This window comes from Neomonachus schauinslandi, chromosome 4 (genome assembly GCF_002201575.2).
Source record: "Neomonachus schauinslandi chromosome 4, ASM220157v2, whole genome shotgun sequence".
NCBI classification, from domain to species: domain Eukaryota; kingdom Metazoa; phylum Chordata; class Mammalia; order Carnivora; family Phocidae; genus Neomonachus; species Neomonachus schauinslandi.
In genome coordinates, this window is record NC_058406.1 from 40,651,858 (window position 1) to 40,671,871 (window position 20,014).

General features: G+C 41.7%; 2 protein-coding genes across 2 annotated transcripts in view; both read right to left on the bottom strand.

Moving 5' to 3' along the window:
• Positions 1–415: 415 nt before the first annotated feature.
• Positions 416–20,014, bottom strand: part of TXNDC12 (thioredoxin domain containing 12) — a 33,478-nt gene continuing 13,879 nt past the window's right edge. Inside the window, exons 2-7 of the mRNA XM_021684308.2 lie at positions 13,854–13,914; positions 7,253–7,305; positions 6,329–6,402; positions 3,996–4,065; positions 3,197–3,280; positions 416–1,272 (exon numbers count right to left, since the gene is read on the bottom strand). Of these exons, the coding sequence (XP_021539983.1) occupies positions 1,193–1,272; positions 3,197–3,280; positions 3,996–4,065; positions 6,329–6,402; positions 7,253–7,305; positions 13,854–13,914 (422 nt within the window). The 3' untranslated portion in view covers positions 416–1,192. The remainder of the gene's footprint in view (positions 1,273–3,196; positions 3,281–3,995; positions 4,066–6,328; positions 6,403–7,252; positions 7,306–13,853; positions 13,915–20,014) is intronic.
• KTI12 (KTI12 chromatin associated homolog) lies at positions 9,879–11,539 on the bottom strand. The gene has a single exon (XM_021684307.1). It carries the CDS (start codon positions 11,499–11,501, stop codon positions 10,443–10,445), a length of 1,059 nt encoding a protein of 352 aa, XP_021539982.1. The 5' UTR covers positions 11,502–11,539; the 3' UTR covers positions 9,879–10,442.

The following is a 20,014-nucleotide window of genomic DNA, read 5'->3' on the forward strand; positions in this document are numbered from 1 at the left end:
AGTGCCTGGCCCATACTGAGGCCCAAATATCTCCTCCTGTTAATACTACTGTCTTGAGGTGGCAAGAAAGGCTTTAAGCAGGGGAGTGACACTGTCACATTTGCATTTTGAAAAGATCAGCAGAGGCAAGCAAGGAGGATGGATTGTAGGAGGAGAGAGTGTTGGACTCAAGAGGCTGTCACAATAAGTAGTCTAGGAAATAGAAAAAGCCTGCCCTGCCCGAAAACAGTGACTATGAGGAGAGAGGGAATTCAGCTTTTTAATAGCAGAAGAGATGAGCTCTGATGCCCATTTGAATGTGGGAGGAGCAGGAGTGGGAAGAGTCCTAGATGAGGTCCTCATGGTTAGTTTTCTTCCTGCAGTGATCTCCATCCCTCCCTCCATTCTCCAATAACAAAAAGGCCATCACAACACATTTCCTTTCAAAGTTTTATTAAAGTTTAAAGGAACAATTAATATTTGTAAATTTTTTTGGTAACCTCAGTACAAAAATACAGTTGACGACTTGACAAAACTGGCTCCACCTAGGGCTTGAAGGTTTCTGTTTCTGTAATAGTAACAGGGAAAAGCATGCTTCCAGCTGGGGCTGAGTCCAAACACACAGCCACTCCTGCATACACATGCGTGCGAACAGGGAAGCCCAAGCAGAAGAGGATGGAAGTTGCCGGGATTCAGGAAGAAGCCCAAGATTATTCCCAGGAGAAAGGGAGAAGAAACAGGCTGGTCTCCTCGACGGGGGTAGAATTTCTGATTTACATTTAAGTTTGTTTTTTTAAATGATAAACTATTTCTGCAATTTTAATACTGTAGAAAAGATGCTACTGGTCTCCTTTCACCACCAAGGTGAATAAAGCGGGAGGAAACGGAAAAAGATTCAAATATTGAAGTGTGAGGAGTACACCTCCAAATGGCTCAAGTTTTGTGTCAAAAGCTGTCATTCTTTACATTCCATGACAAACAGACATCTAGGAGGGGGCAGGAGAAGGAAGTTTGCTGTGCTCCACTGGATCCACAAACGTGGAGACCAGCTCCTGTCAGCAGAAGTCTTCCACAGTGAGAGCGCTCCTCCCCATGTAGGCAGGAGCAAGGTTTCCTGGTTGGTTTAATTGTTCTGAGCGATTCCTCAATATTCCCTCCCCTGCTGCTTTCCTTCCAGAACACTAACTCTGATGAAAGAAGGGATATATTCATGTTACAACTCATCTTCAAGATGTTTCTCTCTGAAGGCATCCCCCGTCAGCCTCTCCTGAGCTTCCTTCATCCCCTGAACAACTGTGAAATAAAGGTTGGGGGGAGAAAGTATGAAGTAGGTTTTTAATATCTGACATTTGACAACTAACATAGATTTTTATTATAGGAGAAATATGATAGGAGCACAGGATCTGGACTCTAGATCTAGTTCTGGTTTTAGTCCTGGAAAGTTATTTACCTCTTTTCCAGGTATATATTTGTTTCCTCATCTATAAAATGAGGTAACGTTACTTACTTCACACAGGATTAGTATAAAAATAAATGAATGGATAATAAAAGAGCTTTATAAATGATGAAATACTACAAAGATACTACTAGTTACTATGGCTTATCCTCCAGGATTAGGGCTGAATCCCTGTCACAGACTACAGATGTTCACTTGTCTTTAAGGGAATAAAAAACAACCTCCTACCATCCCCATGATAGTCTTTTGATGAATGCTGCATTTATTTTTCATTTCCTGTGGAAGTTACAGGAGAGCATGTGTGTGTGCTCAGAGGGGGTATGGTCTTCAATGAAGGAGGCAGTCATTTCTAGCATCAACCATACCGAGAAGCAACCAAGTTCTCAGTCAAAAAAAAAGAGCTGAACTATCTCAGGACAGCTCTCTTGTCGACTCAGCGTCGAGGGCAGCTGTTTTGGGACAGGCTCTCTATAGAGTGACAGGCCAGGAGCTGGGTTGAGCCAGAGTCTGTAAATCTCAGAAAGCAAGCCTATAACCTTGTAAGAGCCAGGTAGTAGAGTTTGTTATTTCCCTTTTGCTGGGCCTAAGCCTTTAGTAAAGCCAGGCTTGATGTTCCAGTTTCATGTCAGCTGAGCCATGGGGGATCCAGGCAAGGGTCTTGTGTCCACATTTGGACTAATGTGTTAAAAGATGATGGCAATGGCAAGTTGGATGAAATTCTAAAGGGAAGGTGAATCTCTAGGGTCAAGAGTTGGGGACCTAAAATCTAGCTGCCCTTCCCATGTGGGAAATTTCCCTCTAACACCAGCCTCCGGTGATCTGCATTTGGGTAAGGAAGATGACATTCTCCTTACCTATGGGAAGGAGATAACCTCTCCAGATCTCTTTCCTCTCCCTATTCTGAGAAATAAGAGTTCCAAGGACTCAGAACATAAAGTGAGCAACAACCTGGCAGCATGGCAATGCAGGACACATGGCAACTTAGCAAACAACCCCCTCTTATAGATAACAGGAGGAACTTTGGAAGGAAAACAGGGACAGTACTTAGCATGAATTCCAACCCCTGCCTCTAGAATGACGGTGCTCAAGGATTAGAGAACAAGAAGGCCTGACATGATTTCAACCTTCCTTCACCTGTTGGTGCTGATGCTATTCTCTCTGCCTGGAACATGCTTTTTGCATTCTTCTGCTGGCTAGGTCTCATTCTTCAGGATTCAGTCCAGTCACTGTCTCTTCTAGCAAGCCTGCCGTACTCTCCATATTGGGCTACACTCCCCACCCTTGCTTCCATAGCTTGAAATGTCCTCGTATCTGTTCATAGAGACAAATTTTTATCCTTCTAGGTCCAGTTAAAGCTTACTATTGATGAAACCTTTTAGACTTGATCACCTAATGGCATTCCCTCTCCTCTGAATTCTTATAGGAAGAGCAGCATTAGCACAGTGGGAAAAAACTTAAGTTCTGGACTGAAATTCCGGCTCTGCCACTTAATTTTGAGACCACAGGCAAGAGACTACCTCCATGAGCTTCAGTTCTTCAATTTCCCGTGGTTCATTTAGCTCCAAACAGCATTGTAAGCAGCTAGGGAAGGGGCTCGGTCTCATCTTTCTCCTGTATTTTACACAGGTTCTAGCCAAAAGCTAGTCATGCTGGAGATGCTCAGCTAACACACAGCATCGAGTCTCCTCTCATAGACCTTGAATGTGGTTCATTCTAGTTAAATCTAGCAGCAGTTCTCCCACTCTCTCAACATAACCATACCTTGTTCGGCACTGATGTAGAAATACTTGTAGCTGGGGTTTCCATTCTCATTGATGATTTCAGGATGCACCTTGCCACTGGGATCTATTGTAGACGAAATGGCACAAGGATTGCAATAATGATAACAGAGAGGTATTGCAAATTCTCTATAGTACATTAGGCCCTCTAGAAAATGAGACCTGCCCATCTTTGCAGCCCATTATCTCACCACTCTACCACTTGTGTTTTATGCTGTAATCACAGTGAATTCCTTGCAGCTCCCTGAACTCAAGTCCCCCATGCCTTGGCATATGCTGTTCTCACTTCCTGGCATGTTCCCTTTCTTCTTGATGATGGTGGGATCCTACATTTCTATTTGTCTCCCCCACAGAATCCAGCGGAATGCTGAGCAAAGATTAGATTGTCATTAAACTTAACATCTTTTATAAATTGTTTGTGGAAAGACATCTGTCTGGTTATAGTATTCTGCTGCCTCAGTTGCACTATGAGGTCAAGGGTAGGAATTGTGGCTTATCTCTGTCCCTGCAGTGCCTAGCACAGTGCTTGACATATGACTGACACACAAACGAATAATGGATGATCAGTATTCTGTCACTGCTCACAAAAACAGTTAGTTAATGGAAAAAATTTTCCTTCAGACTTGAAGTTCTGGCATTCGGAACTCCCCCACACTTTCTTGAAACTGGCTTTTGTTCATTTTTGTTTTTAACCACCCTCGTATAGCTTCACTAGAGTCAGTGTCTCGACTCCCTTATCTCTTTATCACATCACAGATCCCCAGATTAAGATTTCACCTTACCCAGGAAAAGGATTCGCGGAATATAACCCCCATCAGGACTGAAATCTTCATCCTTGGGCTCCTCTTCATCCTATTAAGTATAAACGTTAAGTCAGATCATGTCCTTTCTCTCTTCAAAACCTTTCAGTGGCGGGGTGCCTGGGTGGCGCTGTCTTGGTTTCAGCTCAGGTTGTGATCTAGGGGTTGTAAGGCTGAGCCCCAAGTCAGGCCCCATGCTCAGTGCAGAGTCTGCTTAAGACTCTCTCTCCCGGGCGCCTGGGTGGCTCAGATGGTTAAGCGTCTGCCTTCGGCTCAGGTCATGATCCCAGGGTCCTGGGATTGAGTCCTGCATCGGGCTCTCTGCTCCTTGGGAGCCTGCTTCTCCCTCTGCCTCTCTCTCTCTCTGTCTCTCTGTCTCTCATGAATAAATAAATAAAATCTTAAAAAAAAAAAAAAAAAGACTCTCTCTCCCTCTGCCCCTTCACCCCACTCTGTCTCTGTCTCTCTCTCAAATAAATAAATAAATCTTAAAAACAAAAACAAAAAACCTTTCAGGGGCTTCCCCTCTCACTCAGGGTAAAACCTCAAGTCCCAAGTGGCCTAAGAGGCCCTACATAATCTGCCACCTGGGCACTTTTCTGACTCTATGTCCTACCCCTTGTTCAGTCTTCTTCAATGATGCTGACCTGCTTGCTGCTGCTGTCCTTAAACAAGCCAGGCATGCACCTCACTCAGGCCTTTGCACTTGCTCTTACCCTCTGCCAGGACTTACTTCCTCCATTATCCACATAGCTTACTCCCTTTTTTGTTTCAAATCTTTGCTCAGATGTCACCTTCTTTTCTTTTTTTTTTTTTTTAAAGATTTTATTTATTTGACAGGGAGAGACACAGCAAGAGAGGGAACACAAGCAGGGGGAGTGGGAGAGGGAGAAGCAGGCTGCCCACGGGGCAGGGAGCCTGATGTGGGGCTCGATCCCAGGACCCTGGGATCATGACTGTGCTGAAGGCAGACGCTTAACGACTGAGCCACCCAGGCGCCCCAGTCACCTTCTTTTCTAACCATCTATTTAAAATTGCAAAGTATGCCCTCCACGCTTCATTTTTAGCCATAGCAATTACCACCATCTGACATATTTTGTTTAACTGATTTGTCTGTCTCCCCATATTCATTTTCCCATATGTAATTTCAATAGGGTGGGGAATTTTATCTGTTTTTCCATCACTGATTCCCAATACCCACATCCTTGACTTGCACACAGTATTTCTTGAATCAATGAGTTAATGAGGCTGACATTTTAGCCATAATTATGGAGTTATAGTCCTCCCAGGAGATATGACCACACAGTTAGCTTTCTTTTGAAGAAATGTCTAAATTTGGAGAATGCTCAGTTAAGACATTTCTGTTTCCCTTGAGTGGTGATTCTAACTCAGAAAGTGATGAGAAGTTCTTATGCATAAGAAATCAACAGTAATTTTGTCATTTTTGGTGTGGATCCCATTTCAGGAGTTAAATGGAATTTCTTCAAACTGTAATATAATTTTGGCTTGAGTGCGGTGTGTCAGCATTCAGGCTATCCACTAGTTATATAAGCAATCCTTTACAAACCCTTAGCTGCCTCAACATTCCCCGTTAGTGTCCTCAAAAGATTTCCAGTCCTATGTTTAAGTAAATATTATCTTTACAGAAACTTAGGGCTAGAAGTTTCATCATAAAGCATCCAAGCATCCCTTATTTGAAGAGTACACCCTAAAAGGCAGCAGAGCTAGGTCACAGTACCTATTCTTATCACTTATTAGGCTCTCTGATCTTGACTAAATCACCTAATTCCTTCGGTCCCAAGATGTTCTTTCTGTAAAATGGAGATATAGTCCCAGTGGCCGAAAAATCCCTTCTAAGATCTGATATTCTGACTTGAGATTAAAAGACCTATAATCTATGTCAAGTACATAAAGGATATCTAATGAAGAAACAGGAAGATTGTATATACAAGCCCCGCACAGAGAAGGGGCTCAACTGCATCACATTTTGCAGGGATCTGTGTCCTGCATGTGTTTTTATACCTTTAGTTCATCCATACAATGATGTAAAACATGTCATAATCATGGACTAAAATTGAGGGGACCTTAAAACGTAGTCATCTTATCCAATTTCTACTCTTATTCCTCTGACAAGTGGAGGCTGGATGGCTTTCTACAGCTGACACACAAGCCTTAGTATTAGAGGGTCAAGAGGAAAACACTTGTATACGAGAAGCCAGCTCTGCTGAATATGATTTTACACCATTAATGATGATAATTTCAAAACAGCAAAGACTTAAAATCATAGTAGAAAGGAGAAACTCTCAAAGTCTTACCTCAAGGTTCACCATAACAAAATTATGGGAAAGTTCTGAAATTTCTGTAGATTCAGCAAATTTGGGCTTTAAAGCTAGGAGGGGAAAAAGATTTTAGCATAGATGAAAACATCACTGTCATATCCAAACCCTAATTTGCTGAGTTGATTCAGAGAAATGAAACTTTTTTTTTTTTTTTTTTTAACTCCTAAGAACCAGAAATCAGGACACCTGAATTCTGGTCGTGCTTCTGCCACTTACTCACACAGGTATATCACTGGAATGACTGACTTCATTTCTCTGGCTTTTATCCCATTTATAAAATATGGATAATGGCATACAAATGAAAAAAAATTATTTCTATTTGCTTTTTATAGCCACATTTCAGTAACTTCTATTGAAGTAATAGACAAAGACAACAGAGTAACATCACAACATGTATATATATAAGTACGCTATTTACACTAATTTTATACTCCTTTTCCAACTAGGATTCTGCTGAGTGTAGCATACCCAACAAAAGAAAAAAACCTGACTGGGAAGTAGCAAGGGGGCACAGCAGAAAGAATATATGCCACAAATAACCTTGGGTTCTAATTTGGTTCCCACCTCCTCCAGGAAGACTTCCCTAGTCACTTCTCATGTCTCTGTATATTTCTGTTTCCTATATTTACAGTCCATATGACTACTGTAGCACTTAATCCTATACTCTCCCTAACCATATCTCAATTGCTTCACCCTCTAATCCCTTGCATAGGTAACTGCAAACTTCTTGAGAGCAGGGAATCTATGTCATATATTTCTTTGGTATTCCTTAAAGCTATCAGCAGTGCTGGGACAAAGTCTGTGCTAATATATTTTTTTTTCTTCTTTTTTTTATTGTGCTAATATTTTTTAAGTGTTAATATTTAAGAACACATTGGAGGTTTGATTATTTGCACTTACCTTTGCAAGCTCCACACCAGGACTTGTGGATAATCACCATCAGAGGCAAGCCACTTAAAAAGAAAACGAAGAAATTACAATCTAGTAATTCCACTTCTTTTAAGTCTATCCTAATAAAATGACCACTTTATAAAGACAAAGGTTAATGTATAAAGATGTTCTAGACTAAGAAAATTTTTAGGTGACCTAAATATTAAATATAGATTATTGTAATACAATTATTGGTAAGTTCTGACATTCCTGTAAATTCTGCAAATTTGGGTTTTAAAGCTAGGGAGAAAAGACTAGAAGAGAAGAAAACATCAAATTACAGTACTTCTAAATGTTATGGTTATATAACCATTGAAAATGTTAATAAAACTTTTCATTGGTATGTCAAATTAAAAACTAGAATAGGGGTGCTTGGCTGGCTCAGTCAGTAAACATGTGACTCCTGATCTTGGAGTCATGAGTTCAAGACCCACGTAGGGCAGAGAGCTTACTTTAAAATAAATTTAAAGAACAAACATAGGGGTGCCTGGGTGGCTCAGTCAGTTAAGCATCTGCCTTCCGCTTAGGTCATGATCTCAGGTCCTGGGATAGAGCCCTTCGTTGTGTTCAGCAGGGAGTCTGTTTCTCCCTCCTGTGCCCCTCTCCCTGTTCATGTTCTCTCTCTAATAAATAAATAAAATCTTTAAAAATAAATAAATCTTCACAACAATCCTAAGGTATATACTATTAATGTTCTCATAAAAGAAAGGAGAAAACCTAGACTAAGACCCTAAGAGATTAAATATCTGACCACATAACATCTAGGCTCTGCCACTTACTAGCTAATTCATTAATTCTGACTCCAAAACCAATGTTCTTTCTGACCATTATGGTCTACTTCAATTTAGGATGCAATCCACAACCAATAATCAACTAACTTTTAATCAGAGAATAGAGGTTGGAAAAAGCCTTAAAGGCTTTTAGGCCTCGTCCAAGCCTCCATTTCACCCAGGAATTCTAATATATCATATATCATCTAATATATCATATGTAATTATAACACATCCAATATATCTAGTATAACAAAAGGTGGTCCAGATTGCCTGATGAGCAAGAAACACATCACCAACCAAGGCAGCCCATCCTTTTAATAGCTCTATGCATTTACAGAGCAGTTAAGAATGCCTTGCTACCTCCTCTCCCAAGCAAACTCCTATTTATCCTTCTAGAGCAGAGATCAGCAAACTATAGTCTGTAGACCTAATCCAGCCCACTGCCTGCTTCTGTAGAGCTGTAAGATACAAATGTGTTTTTTTCATTCCTAAAAGGAAATGAAAGACACATACCAAAACATAATAGCTGTTATCCCTAGATAATGGGATTGTGGATTTAACTATACTTTTTCTGTATTTCCCAATTTTTCTATAATCAAATGTAATTTTTATAATTAGGGAGGAAAAAACTTTTTTTTTTTTTAAAGATTTTATTTATTTATTTGAGAGCGAATGAGAGAGAGCACATGAGAGGAGGGAGGGTCAGAGGGAGAAGCAGACTCCCTGCCGAGCAGGGAGCCCGATGCGGGACTCGATCCCGGGACTCCAGGATCATGACCTGAGCCGAAGGCAGTCGCTTAACCAACTGAGCCACCCAGGCGCCCGAAAAAACTTTTTTTAAATGATGAGCAACATAATCCACCTGAACCAGTCTTGACCAGATGAAGCTCTTAAGCTCTCAAGGCTCAGATGCCAACTTGTAGGAGAGTCCTATGTAAGCAGCCATTGGCTTTCTCCATCATCCAACCCCAGTATCATCACACCACCATACACTGTATAAGATGATCACTGCATTTAATACATTGAACTCTTATTACCTACCTGTCTCCCTACAACAGACTTGGGAGTTTCATTTTTAAATGGTTGAAAAACAAATCTAAAAAATAGTACCTTGTGATATTAAAATTCAATATAATTCACCTTTCAGTGTAGTTTTATAGAAACACACTCATACTCAGTTGTATACTTATTGTATATGGCTGTTTTTATGATACAATGTGCTACAGTTAATAAGCTGCAACAGAGACCTTATGGCCTACAAAGCCTAAAATATTTACTATTTGACCCTTTGATGACCCATGTTCTAGAGTGACAGTTCGAATGTTAACCCCTCTAGGAAGCCTTCTCAAAACTACCTTTTCTCAACAGTTAGTCCTTTCCTCCTCTGGGGTTCCAAAGCATTCTGTCATCATTCTGCAACTGCCAACTCTTTTCATCCCATAATCATGTTTACTTGTCTGTACTTTTCACCAAACTATTACTTTCTCAAGGGCAAGGACTGTATCTCATTCATCTCTGAAAATCACAAATGCTGGCAAGTTAGGTACCCACCATTTGTTTAATGAAATCAATGGAAGAATGAAAAGAAGCTTAAAGTGATATCTGCCTTGAAATACAGAATGAAGCACTACAGTTGTCATAACTACTTTAGGTTAGACCAAATATCTAGTCTCTTACTAAGCACTATTAAAGTACTATTTTGGTCAAAGGCGTAATAGTGATACTCGTGTATCTAAATATTACATTATGTAAATTACATGCATAACATTAAGTTACATTAAGTGAAAAAGATTCCAGCAGACTTTCTTCTTCTAAAAGATTTTATTAGATGAAATAATCTAGTAACGTCTTTCACTTCCACTAAAACCAAAGCTTCCCAAGGACAGAAACCAGTGGATTTATCTGTGACCCCTGGCCCCAGGATAGACTCACAAAAAGTAGGCACAGTACTCAAAAAATCGTTTGTGGTATGAACAAAGGGACAGTGCAGATGCAGAACTGGGCCATCTTCAGTTCTTGTTCCTAATTGTTTTAAAACAATTCATCCAATCTGCTCTCCCACAATTCAGATGGGGGAGATCAACAGTGTGTGATACCCCAAGTAGAACCCAATCTAAACAAACCGTGTCCACCTGAGCACTGTCCCCTGGATAAATTTGCCAAGATCCTCCAAGCCAGTTCTCCACTTTTTTTCTAGTCTCAATTTATGCTGTAAACTCAAGGCCTGGCATAAAGGAAAGCGTGAGTAAATCAGTCACAACAGCTCTAGTACCACACACCAAAATGCTCTGCAGACCCTGAGATTACCCTATCAAGAAAAACAGAGAGCAGTGGAGGTTAGATGAGGAGCCATGTCTCCCCTCGACCCCCCCATCCACTCCCTCTGGTTAGTGCAGGCTCTGGCTCAGATACTGCAGAAACATGTTGGCCAGCTGAGGCAGGTTTTCATTGTTGGGATGCATTTTGGTGTAGGAAATAAACTGGCGACGGAAGCGACTCAGTTCTGCCATGGTCAAAGGCCGGGTAAACTGCAGGTGCTCCGTGGTGCCAGGAAGCTTAAGCAAGTCTCCAGGGACCGCGCTCTTCTGCGCTTCCATCAGTCCCGCCAACACCTGGCTCGTGACCTGATCCAACTGGTGCAGAAAGCTGCCAGACGCAAGGGGCTGGGACTGTGTAGACTGATGGGGTGGGGGAGCCTGGTTCTCAAACAAGGCAGCCCGTATTTCTGCTAGGGGCAACGGCTCCTCCAGGCCCACCAAGGTGAACAGGGGCCGATCCCAGCGGTTCCGAGAGTCGGGAGCCTCAAAGCGCAGCATTAGGGCTTCCATAAGTTCTGGAGGATAAAAGGCACTAGACACACGCTTTGCAGATTTATCTGGAGTCACAAGAGCTGGGAGATCGGGCGCCTTGGTTTCCTCCTGCTCCAGTTCCTTAGGTACGTCGGACTGGGTTCTTCCACTTACTACAAAGTCCACTGTTTGGGGTTCCCTGAGGACACTACTGCCAGCCGCCAGAGGTCTCCCTCTTTCCTCAGTGCGCGGCTTCCAACTCACACTGAGGTTCTGGCCTCGGTTGTCTGCCGCAACCGCCTCCCGAGGTCCCCCGCTCAGACCACCCGGCCGTATGCAATATACCAAGCAGAGCGGGGTGCGCGCCGCCCGCGCAAGGCAGTAGAGCTCATAGCGGAATCCCTTGATGTAGTTAAGCGAGTCGAGAATGACCACATCGTGGCGACTCAAGCGCCGCTCCACCGCGGCTCTGAGAGCCCCGCGCAACGCCTTCTCACGGGCCGAATCGCGGTACACGGTCGCGTCCTCCGTGCCCAGCACCGCCGCGTCATCCACCACGTACACCACACGGCCCTCGGCCGCTAGCGCCCGACGGAGCTCCTCCGCGCGCCGGCTCTTGCCGCTGTACGGCAGCCCGCAAAACACAACGAGCGGCATCCTTACAGGGCGCGGCCATGTGCATCCGCGTAGCGTCAACTTCCGGGGTGTCGACGTCACGGACGCAAACCGGAAGGGCAAACTGCACTTCCTGTCCTCTCGACTCTTAAAGGACCTACTGTTGCTATGGAAACACGAGTTCTACTCCAACTAAATCTAGGACCTGTTGTCTCAGAAGGGTGATGGAAACTAGAATGACATCAGTTATTTATGTCAAATAGGCATCCAAAGAATGTGATCTCCCTGTGGCCAAAGACTATGCCCAACCATTTATAATGGGGCCTTAATGAGCATTAAACATTGCAAAAACAATCAGCACCATATTTAGCATACAAAAAGACAATTCATAAATGCTAGTTCCCCTTCATACCTTACACCCAGTGACTCTCAGTAACTGTTTACTCAATAGCCATTTCAATCATTAAACGTCTCCACGACTGGGAATTCTGAAATGAACATCAGTTCCCCCGTAGGAGATTAAGGGTCTGAATGGGAAAAATCAAGTACCTACAAGCTGAGTAAGATAATACTATTATGGATAGAGTAGGTTGGGATGTAAAAGTAGAGGAGAAAAACAAACTGCCCCCAAAAATCACTTACGACTTTATCTAAGAATAGGAACTTGAAAGCTAACAAATTTTTCTCCTGGGTAAGGTTGCCTGGTAAAATACAGGATGCCTAGTTAAATTTGAACTTCAGATAAGCAACAAAAAAATGTTTTTAATATGTCTCAGATATTGAACAGGACATATTTAAAATTACTTCTTGTTTACCTGAAATTCAAATTTAACTGGGCATCTTTATTTTTGTTAAATCTGGCAACCCTATTCTACAGAATGTGTGAGACTCAAAGCCATGAAGCTGTAGGATCCGTTCTAGCAAAAACAAGCACAATATAGTTGGCCCTTGAAAAACATGGGTTTGGATTGCACAGGTACACTTGTAATGCAGATTTTTTTTTTTACAGCACAGTACAATAAATGTATTTTCTTTTCCTTATGATTTTCTTAACATTTTCTTTTCTCTACCATACTTTGTTGTAAGAATATAGTATGTAATATATATAACATACAAAATATGTGTTAATTGACTATTTATGTTATCGGTTGGCTACCAGTCAACAGATTACTGGTAGTTAAGTTTTTGGGGACTCAAAAGATATATGCAGATTTTGACTAAGCGGGTGGTCAGCACCCCTAACCCCCCAGCATTGTTCAGAAGTCAACGTAATTTTGCAGGTGCAGAAGTGTGTTTCTGTGCAAGTATGTGTGTATAAAAAGTAGATGCACATATATTGGGTCTTTGTGTCTCTCCAATACAGTATAGTAGAGAATATTCAAGTATTGGCTCTGTCACTTACTGTGTAATCTATTGACAAGTTATTTAATCATTGTGTGTCTCAATTTCCTCTCTCATAAAATAATAACAACAGTTCTTATTTCACAGGCTGAACCAACCTCATAGGTTATAAGGATTAAATAAATTAATGCATGTAAAGCACTTAGATCAGTGCTTTAGCCTTCCCTCCCCTGCTCTGCCTTTTCTTCCTCCTTTATCAGTTATTTGCATCAGTGCATACACTAAAACTAATTGAAAGTTAAGACTGTTCAACTTGAGGGGCGCCTGGGTGCCTCAGTCATTGGGCGTCTGCCTTCGGCTTGGGTCTTGGTCCCAGGGTCCTGGTTTCGAGCCCCGTGTTAGGCTCCCTGCTCCGCGGGAAGTCTGCTTCTCCCTCTCCCACTCCCCCTGCTTGTGTTCCCTCTCTCGCTGTCTCTATCTCTGTCAAATAAATAAATAAAATCTTAAAAAAAAAAAAAGACTATTCAACTTGAGACTGTTAGGCAGTATGCTTTACTGGCTGAGTGCAGGCTCTGAAGCCAGAATGCCTGGGGGTTTGAATCTTGGCTCCACCACTTACTAGCTGTGTGATCTGAAGCAAGTTACTTAACTGCTCTGTGTCTTAGTTTTCTCATCTCTAAAATGAAGGTAACAGCAATACCCACCTCAAAAGAGCTGTTGTGAGAATTAAATGAGTTAATTCACATAATTCAGTGTCTGGCGCATAATAAGCATTTAGTAGTAGTAGGAATAGTAGTATTGTTATCATCAGGCAACTACTCAGTTCTGGCTCTGTTTTGGCATATCCCTTCACCTGAAATTAATGTTAAGGTGATGCCTGGAAAATGTTTCACCAGCATAAATAACCTATTGAATGTATTTTTCTTAAAAGTAATTTCTAGGCCCAACATGGGGTTGAACTCTCGACATTGAGATCAAGAGTTGTATGCTCTACCTGACTGAGCCAGCCAGGTGCCCCTTCCACCATAAGTAAACCAAAACCATATCTTGTACCTGGCAGCTGCTTCCTTCTTCCCATCTTCTAGTGTCCTCCAATGAATGTGATCTCCAAAACCTGGAAGGAAAGAGCCTTATAAACATTTACCCATGAACAAAGGGCAAAGACCCAAAAAAGAAACATGGCATGGTCACAAGATACGCATAAAAAAGCTTTTGTCTGTCAAAAGCATGGTGTTCAAGTCCCAGCTGCACCACTTTCTAGGTGTATGGGACCATGAACAATCCCACCTAAAGCCTCAGTTTTCTTTCATCCTATAAGATAGAGATAACACCACCTAATCCATAGTTTTTAAGGAGATTAAATAATGGCTGTGAAGTGCTTTGTAAACTAACACTGAGTATGCAAATAATACTATAAGAATGAATGAGAATTTTCCATAGAGTAAACATAAAGTAGGTCATACAAATCATTACTAGTTGGAGACAATACAGCAACATAGGTTTAGGGTCAGAAATACATGGGTATGTGGCTCTACTTCCTATGAAATGTGTGAATGTAGTAAATTCTCTAAGTCCAGATAATAATATCTACCTTCAAGCATTGGTGTAAAGATTAAATGAGATAATGTATTTAAAGCTACTCTTATTATTCCCCTCACTTCTGCCAGAGTGATCTTTTAAAATCACATCTCTAGGGCGCCTGGGTGGCTCAGTTGGTTAGGTGACTGCTTTCAGCTCAGGTCATGATCCTGGAGTCTCTGGATCGAGTCCCGCATGGGGCTCCCTGCTCGGCGGGGAGTCTGCTTCTCCCTCTGACCCTCCCCCTTCTCATGTGCTCTCTCTCATTCTCTCTCTCTCAAATAAATAAATAAAATCTTTAAAAAAAAAAAATCACATCTCTGCTGGGTAAAAACTTTTCAGAGGCTTCCCAATTACCTAAAAAGAAAGGTCAAAATCTGATAGCAGGATTTACAAAGCCTTTCAGAATATGACATCTGCCCATCTCCTCAGGCTCACTTTCCAGGCTTTTTCTAAAATCCTATATACAAAACTACTTTCATTTCCTTAAACTGGCTGCCTCCTTGGTCTTTTCTTCTACCCTCACTTCCTATTCATTCCTAGAGGGCATCTTTACTTCTGGTAAATCTTCCCTGACTCCCGGGGCGTCTGGGTGGCTCGGTTAAGCATCCAGCTTCAGCTCAGGTCATGCTCCCAGGTCTTGGGATTGAGCCCAGCATCAGGCTCTCTGCTCAGCCCGGAGTCAGCTTCTCCCTCTGACCCTCCCCCTGCTCACGGGAGCGTGCGTGTGCGCGCTCTCTCTCTCTCTCCCTCTTAAATAAATAAATAAAATATTAAAAAAGAAATCTTCTCTGACTCCCAAAGCACCACCTTCTTGCCCCATCACAGCACTTCCCAGGCTGAACTGTAAATGTTTATGTGCCTGTCTCCCTCACTCTAAAGGGCTGAGACCTTCCCTAAGGGCTGAGACCATATCTCTTTTATTCCTTCCAGTTTCCCCAGCATTGAGCACTACACATGGCCATAGTAAGTGCTCCATTATATTTATTGAGTAAATGAATCTTCTTTAGGTCATATCATGTAAGTGACTTAATTTTGTATCTGGAAAATGTTGAGTGATCATAATAATGCTGTCATTTATTGGTCACCTTATATGTTCTCATGTTAAATACATGTTATCTCACTTAAATTTGGCCTGAACAGTAACTCTTTCTTTTTCTTTTTTTTTAAATTTGTCAGAGAGAGAGAGACAGAGAGAGAGTAAGCACAAGTAGGGGGAGCGGCAGGCAGAGGGAAAAGCAGGCTCCCTGCTGAGCAAGGAGCCCAATGCGGACTCGATCCCAGGACCCTGGGATCATGACCTGAGCGGAAGGCAGACGCTTAACTGACTGAGCCACCCAGGCGTCCCACAATAACCCTTTGTATATTCCCCTATACTGTTTTCTCATCAGTAAAACAGGTATAATAATATCTACATCTCATAAGATTGTTACTGAATATTACGTAAGAAACACTATATATGGGGCACCTGGGTGGCTCAGATGGTTAAGTGTCTGCCTTCAGCTAGGGTCATGATCTCCAGGTCCTGGGATCAAGCTCGCATCTGGCTCCCTGCTCAGCGGGGAGCCTGCTTCCCTTCTCTCTCTGCCTCTCCCCCTGCTTGTACTCTCTGTCTCTCTCTCTCAAATGAATAAATAAAATCTTAAAAAACAATGCTGTATATATTATCTTAGCACACTGCTCAGCATTTTATAAATGATCAGTACATAGCAGCTTTGTTATTCTTTTTTTTTTTTTAAAGATTTTATTTTTATTATTTATTTGACAGAGAGACACAGCGAGAGAGGGAACACAAGCAGGGGGAGTGGGAGAGGGAGAAGCAGGCTCCCCACGGAGCAGGGAGCCCGATGTGGGATTTGATCCCAGGACCCTGGGATCATGACCCGAGCCGAAGGCAGTCGCTTAACCGACTGAGCCACCCAGGCGCCCACAGCTTTGTTATTCTTTACAGCTTGAGACTTCTGAGGCTCAGAGAAGTTATACAACCTGTACCAGGTCACATAGCTGGTAAATGCCCACGCTGGGATTTAAACTTCAATTTTATGACTTCTCAGTTATTATACTATCTTTCAGGCCTTTCTTTCCTTGAAATAAATTCAAATTTCCATCATTGTTACTGCAGGGGAATAAAGAGATCATCCAGATTAGCAAAGGGAGGCAGTGTCCAAACTAATCATCATCACTTTTCATTCCCAACAGCAGTGAGTTGCTAGCCAAGAGAAAATGTGTCATTTGCCTAGGGCCCAAAGTCCAATCCTGACGAGTCAGTGATTAAGTGAGAGTGAAACTGGGAGAACTGGAAGGTGCCTAATGTGACTGATCATTCTACCTGTCGATACCTAAACTCAGGAAACTGAATCCTGCTTTGGTGGGATGCCCAACTAGACAGTCTGGAGGGATATCCACCTACAGAACAATAAAATCCCAGATAAAATGGACTTTCAAAATGTACTCACTGGGTTCACAGTGATAAACACAAACACAAAATAAACTGAAACCAGATGAGGAATAGTGAGCAACAAGCAAAAGGGAAGACTGACCTCAAAGAAATATCCATTACAATAGAGCAAAATGGAGGAGATAAATCTGAGACTCATATTAAACCAACTCAAAAAAGACTAAAGAGGTAATACCCTTAGGTTTCCAGATGAATCAAATGCCAAACCTGTCTAGAGGAAAGTACTCCCCTCTTTAGGGCTCTAGAACAGCCAAAGATGAACAATAATTATGAGTTCACAATCCTAGATCCCCAAACATGTATGAAAACAAGCCACCACAAGTAAGAATCAACAGAAGCAACAAATAGATTTAGACCCTAAGGACTTCAGATATTAGAATGATCAGCCATAGGATACAAAATAACTATGTATGAATATTTGAAGAAATAACACAGGGGATCACAAAAATGGGAATGCAACACAGGAAATAAACAGGCAAATCTATAAAGGCACCAAATAGACCTTTTAGAAATTAAACATACAGGAGTGGCTGGCTGGTTCAGTCGGTAGAGCATCTGACCCTTGGTCTCGGGATTGTGAGTTCAAGCTCCACATTGGGCATGGAGCCTACATAAAAAAATTTGTTGGGGCTCCTGGGTGGCTCAGTCAGTTAAGTGTCTGACTCTTGATTTCAGCTCAGGTCATGATCTCAGGGTTGTGAGATCAAGCTCCACGCTGGGTGTAGAGCCTGCCTGGGATTCTCTCTCCCTCCCTCTCCCTCTGCCCCTCCCCCCCCCCCCCCCCACTCTGTCTCAAAAAAAAAAAAAAAATTGTTGAAATACAAAATCAATGGACATTCAGTGATAAAAAGAAATGAGCTATTAAGCCACAAAAAGACACAGAGGAAACTCAAATGCATATTGCTAAGTGAACAATGCCAACCTGAAAAGGCTACATAATATATGATTCCAACTATATGACATTCTGAAAAAGGCAAAAATATGAAGACTGTAAAAAGATCAGTGGTTGCCAGGGGTTCACAAGGGAGGGAGGGATGAGTAGGTGGAACAAAGAATTTTTATAGCAGTGAAACTATTCTGTATGATTCTGTAATGGCAGATATATGTTATTATGGACTAAATTGTGTCTACCCCACCGAATTGATATGTTGAAGTCCTAAACCACAGTAACTCAGAATATGATTGTATCTGGAGACAGGGTCTTTAAAGAGATAATTAAATTGAAATGAGGTCATTAGTGTAGGCCCTAATCCATTATAACTGGTGTCCTTCTTTTCTTTTTTTTAAGATTTTATTTATTTGACAGAGAGAGACACAGCGAGAGAGGGAACACAAGCAGGGGGAGTGGGAGAGGGAGAAGCAGGCTTCCCGCAGAGCAGGGAGCCCGACGTGGGGTTCAATCCCAGGATCCTGGGATCATGACCTGAGCCGAAGGCAGACGCTTAACCGACTGAGCCACCCAGGCGCCCCTAGATTGAGTTTTGGAAAGAAACATTAAGACTTTAGTGTTATTTAGAGCAAAATCAAGGTAACCCAGGGGAAGAATTAGAGGAGTACCTACAACTCCTGCACAGAATTTTGCTGTATGAGGGACAATTGCTAGAGGGAGCAGTGAGTTGAGGAAGAGTTTTTAATTCAATATGGAGGAAAGTATAGGGATGTTGAAAGCTGACAGAAATGATATAATAAAGGTAGGACAATTGATGTTATAGGACAAGAATGAACAGTCAAAAATATCCTGAGTAGGTGAAAGGAAATGGAAGTGAGTACCCAAATAGAGGGATTGGCTTTTGCTAGAAGCACAGACAGGGGAGGAAAAATATATGGACACTGGTGTTAGAAGGTGGGTAGATGTAGTGATGACAATTTTTGAAAGTCCTCTTCCAATTGCTTCTGTTTTCTGTTAAATAGGAAGTATGGTCACCAGCTGAGAGCAAAGATTGTACAGGAAGTATTGGGAAATACTTCCCAAGACAAAGGGAAATATGAAATAGTCACCTAGGAGAAAAGAACCAGAGAAACTAAAAGAATAAATAAAGGGCACATTTCAGGAAGAAAATGATTCCAGAAGAAAACCTAGATACAAGGAACAGTGAGCAAATAAACTGGTAAAAATGTAGATAAATCTAAATAATATCTGTGCAAAAAATGCTAATACTCAATTTGTAGTGTTAAAAGAAAAGACAAAACTAAAGCACTGAATACTTGCTTATAAGTAAAGAGGAGGTGACTCAAGTTGAAATTCTTAAGACCCTCTTACCATTGGAGGCTTAAGATATTAATGTTAGATTTTGTAAGTATGCAAGTAAAATTTCAAAAGTAACCACCAAAAGAATAAAACTAGAGTGCCAACTTCCAAACTAATAATGGAGATAAAACAAAAAAGAACAATAAAATACTCAACCCTTAAAGTAAGGGGAGAAAAAAGCACAGAAAAAACAGTAGCAATGCAAACCGGATGAGAGGAATAAGACCAGCTCTGTCAGGGTGCCTGGGTGGCTCAGTCGGTTAAGTGTCCAACTCTTGATTTTGGTTCAGGAAATGATCTCAGGGTCATGTGATGGAGCCCCATCAGGCTGTACACTCAGCGCAAAGTCGACTTGTCCCTCTCCCTCTGCTCCTCCCCCCAGCTCTCTCATGTGCTTTCTCTCGCTCTCTCTCAAATAAATAAATAAATAAATAAATAAATAAATAAATAGGGGTGCCTGGGTGGCTCAGTCATTGGGTATCTGCCTTCAGCTCAGGTCATGATCCCAGGGTCCTGGGATTGAGCCCGCATCGGGCTCCCTGCTATGCAGGAAGCCTGCTTCTCCCTCTCCCACTCCCCCTGCTTGTGTTCCCTCTCTCTGTGTCTCTCTCTGTCAAATAAATAAAATCTTAATAAATAAATAAATAAAATCTTTTTAAAAAAGACCAGTTCTGTCAATAATCACCATAAAAATGAGTGGACTAAACTTGTCAGTTAAAGTTAAAAGAAATTGTCAGATTTTAGTTTTTTTTAAAAAAAAAAACTACCCCTATAACATTTAGAAGAGTATCTAAAACAAGGACTTGAAAAAGTTCAAAGTAAGTTGATTAAAACCATATATTGGGCAAATGTCACCCAAAAGAAAGTCAGAGAAGCTAGATTAGTATCAGGTAAAATTAAATTTCTCCATAAACCTGAGCTACTAAGAAG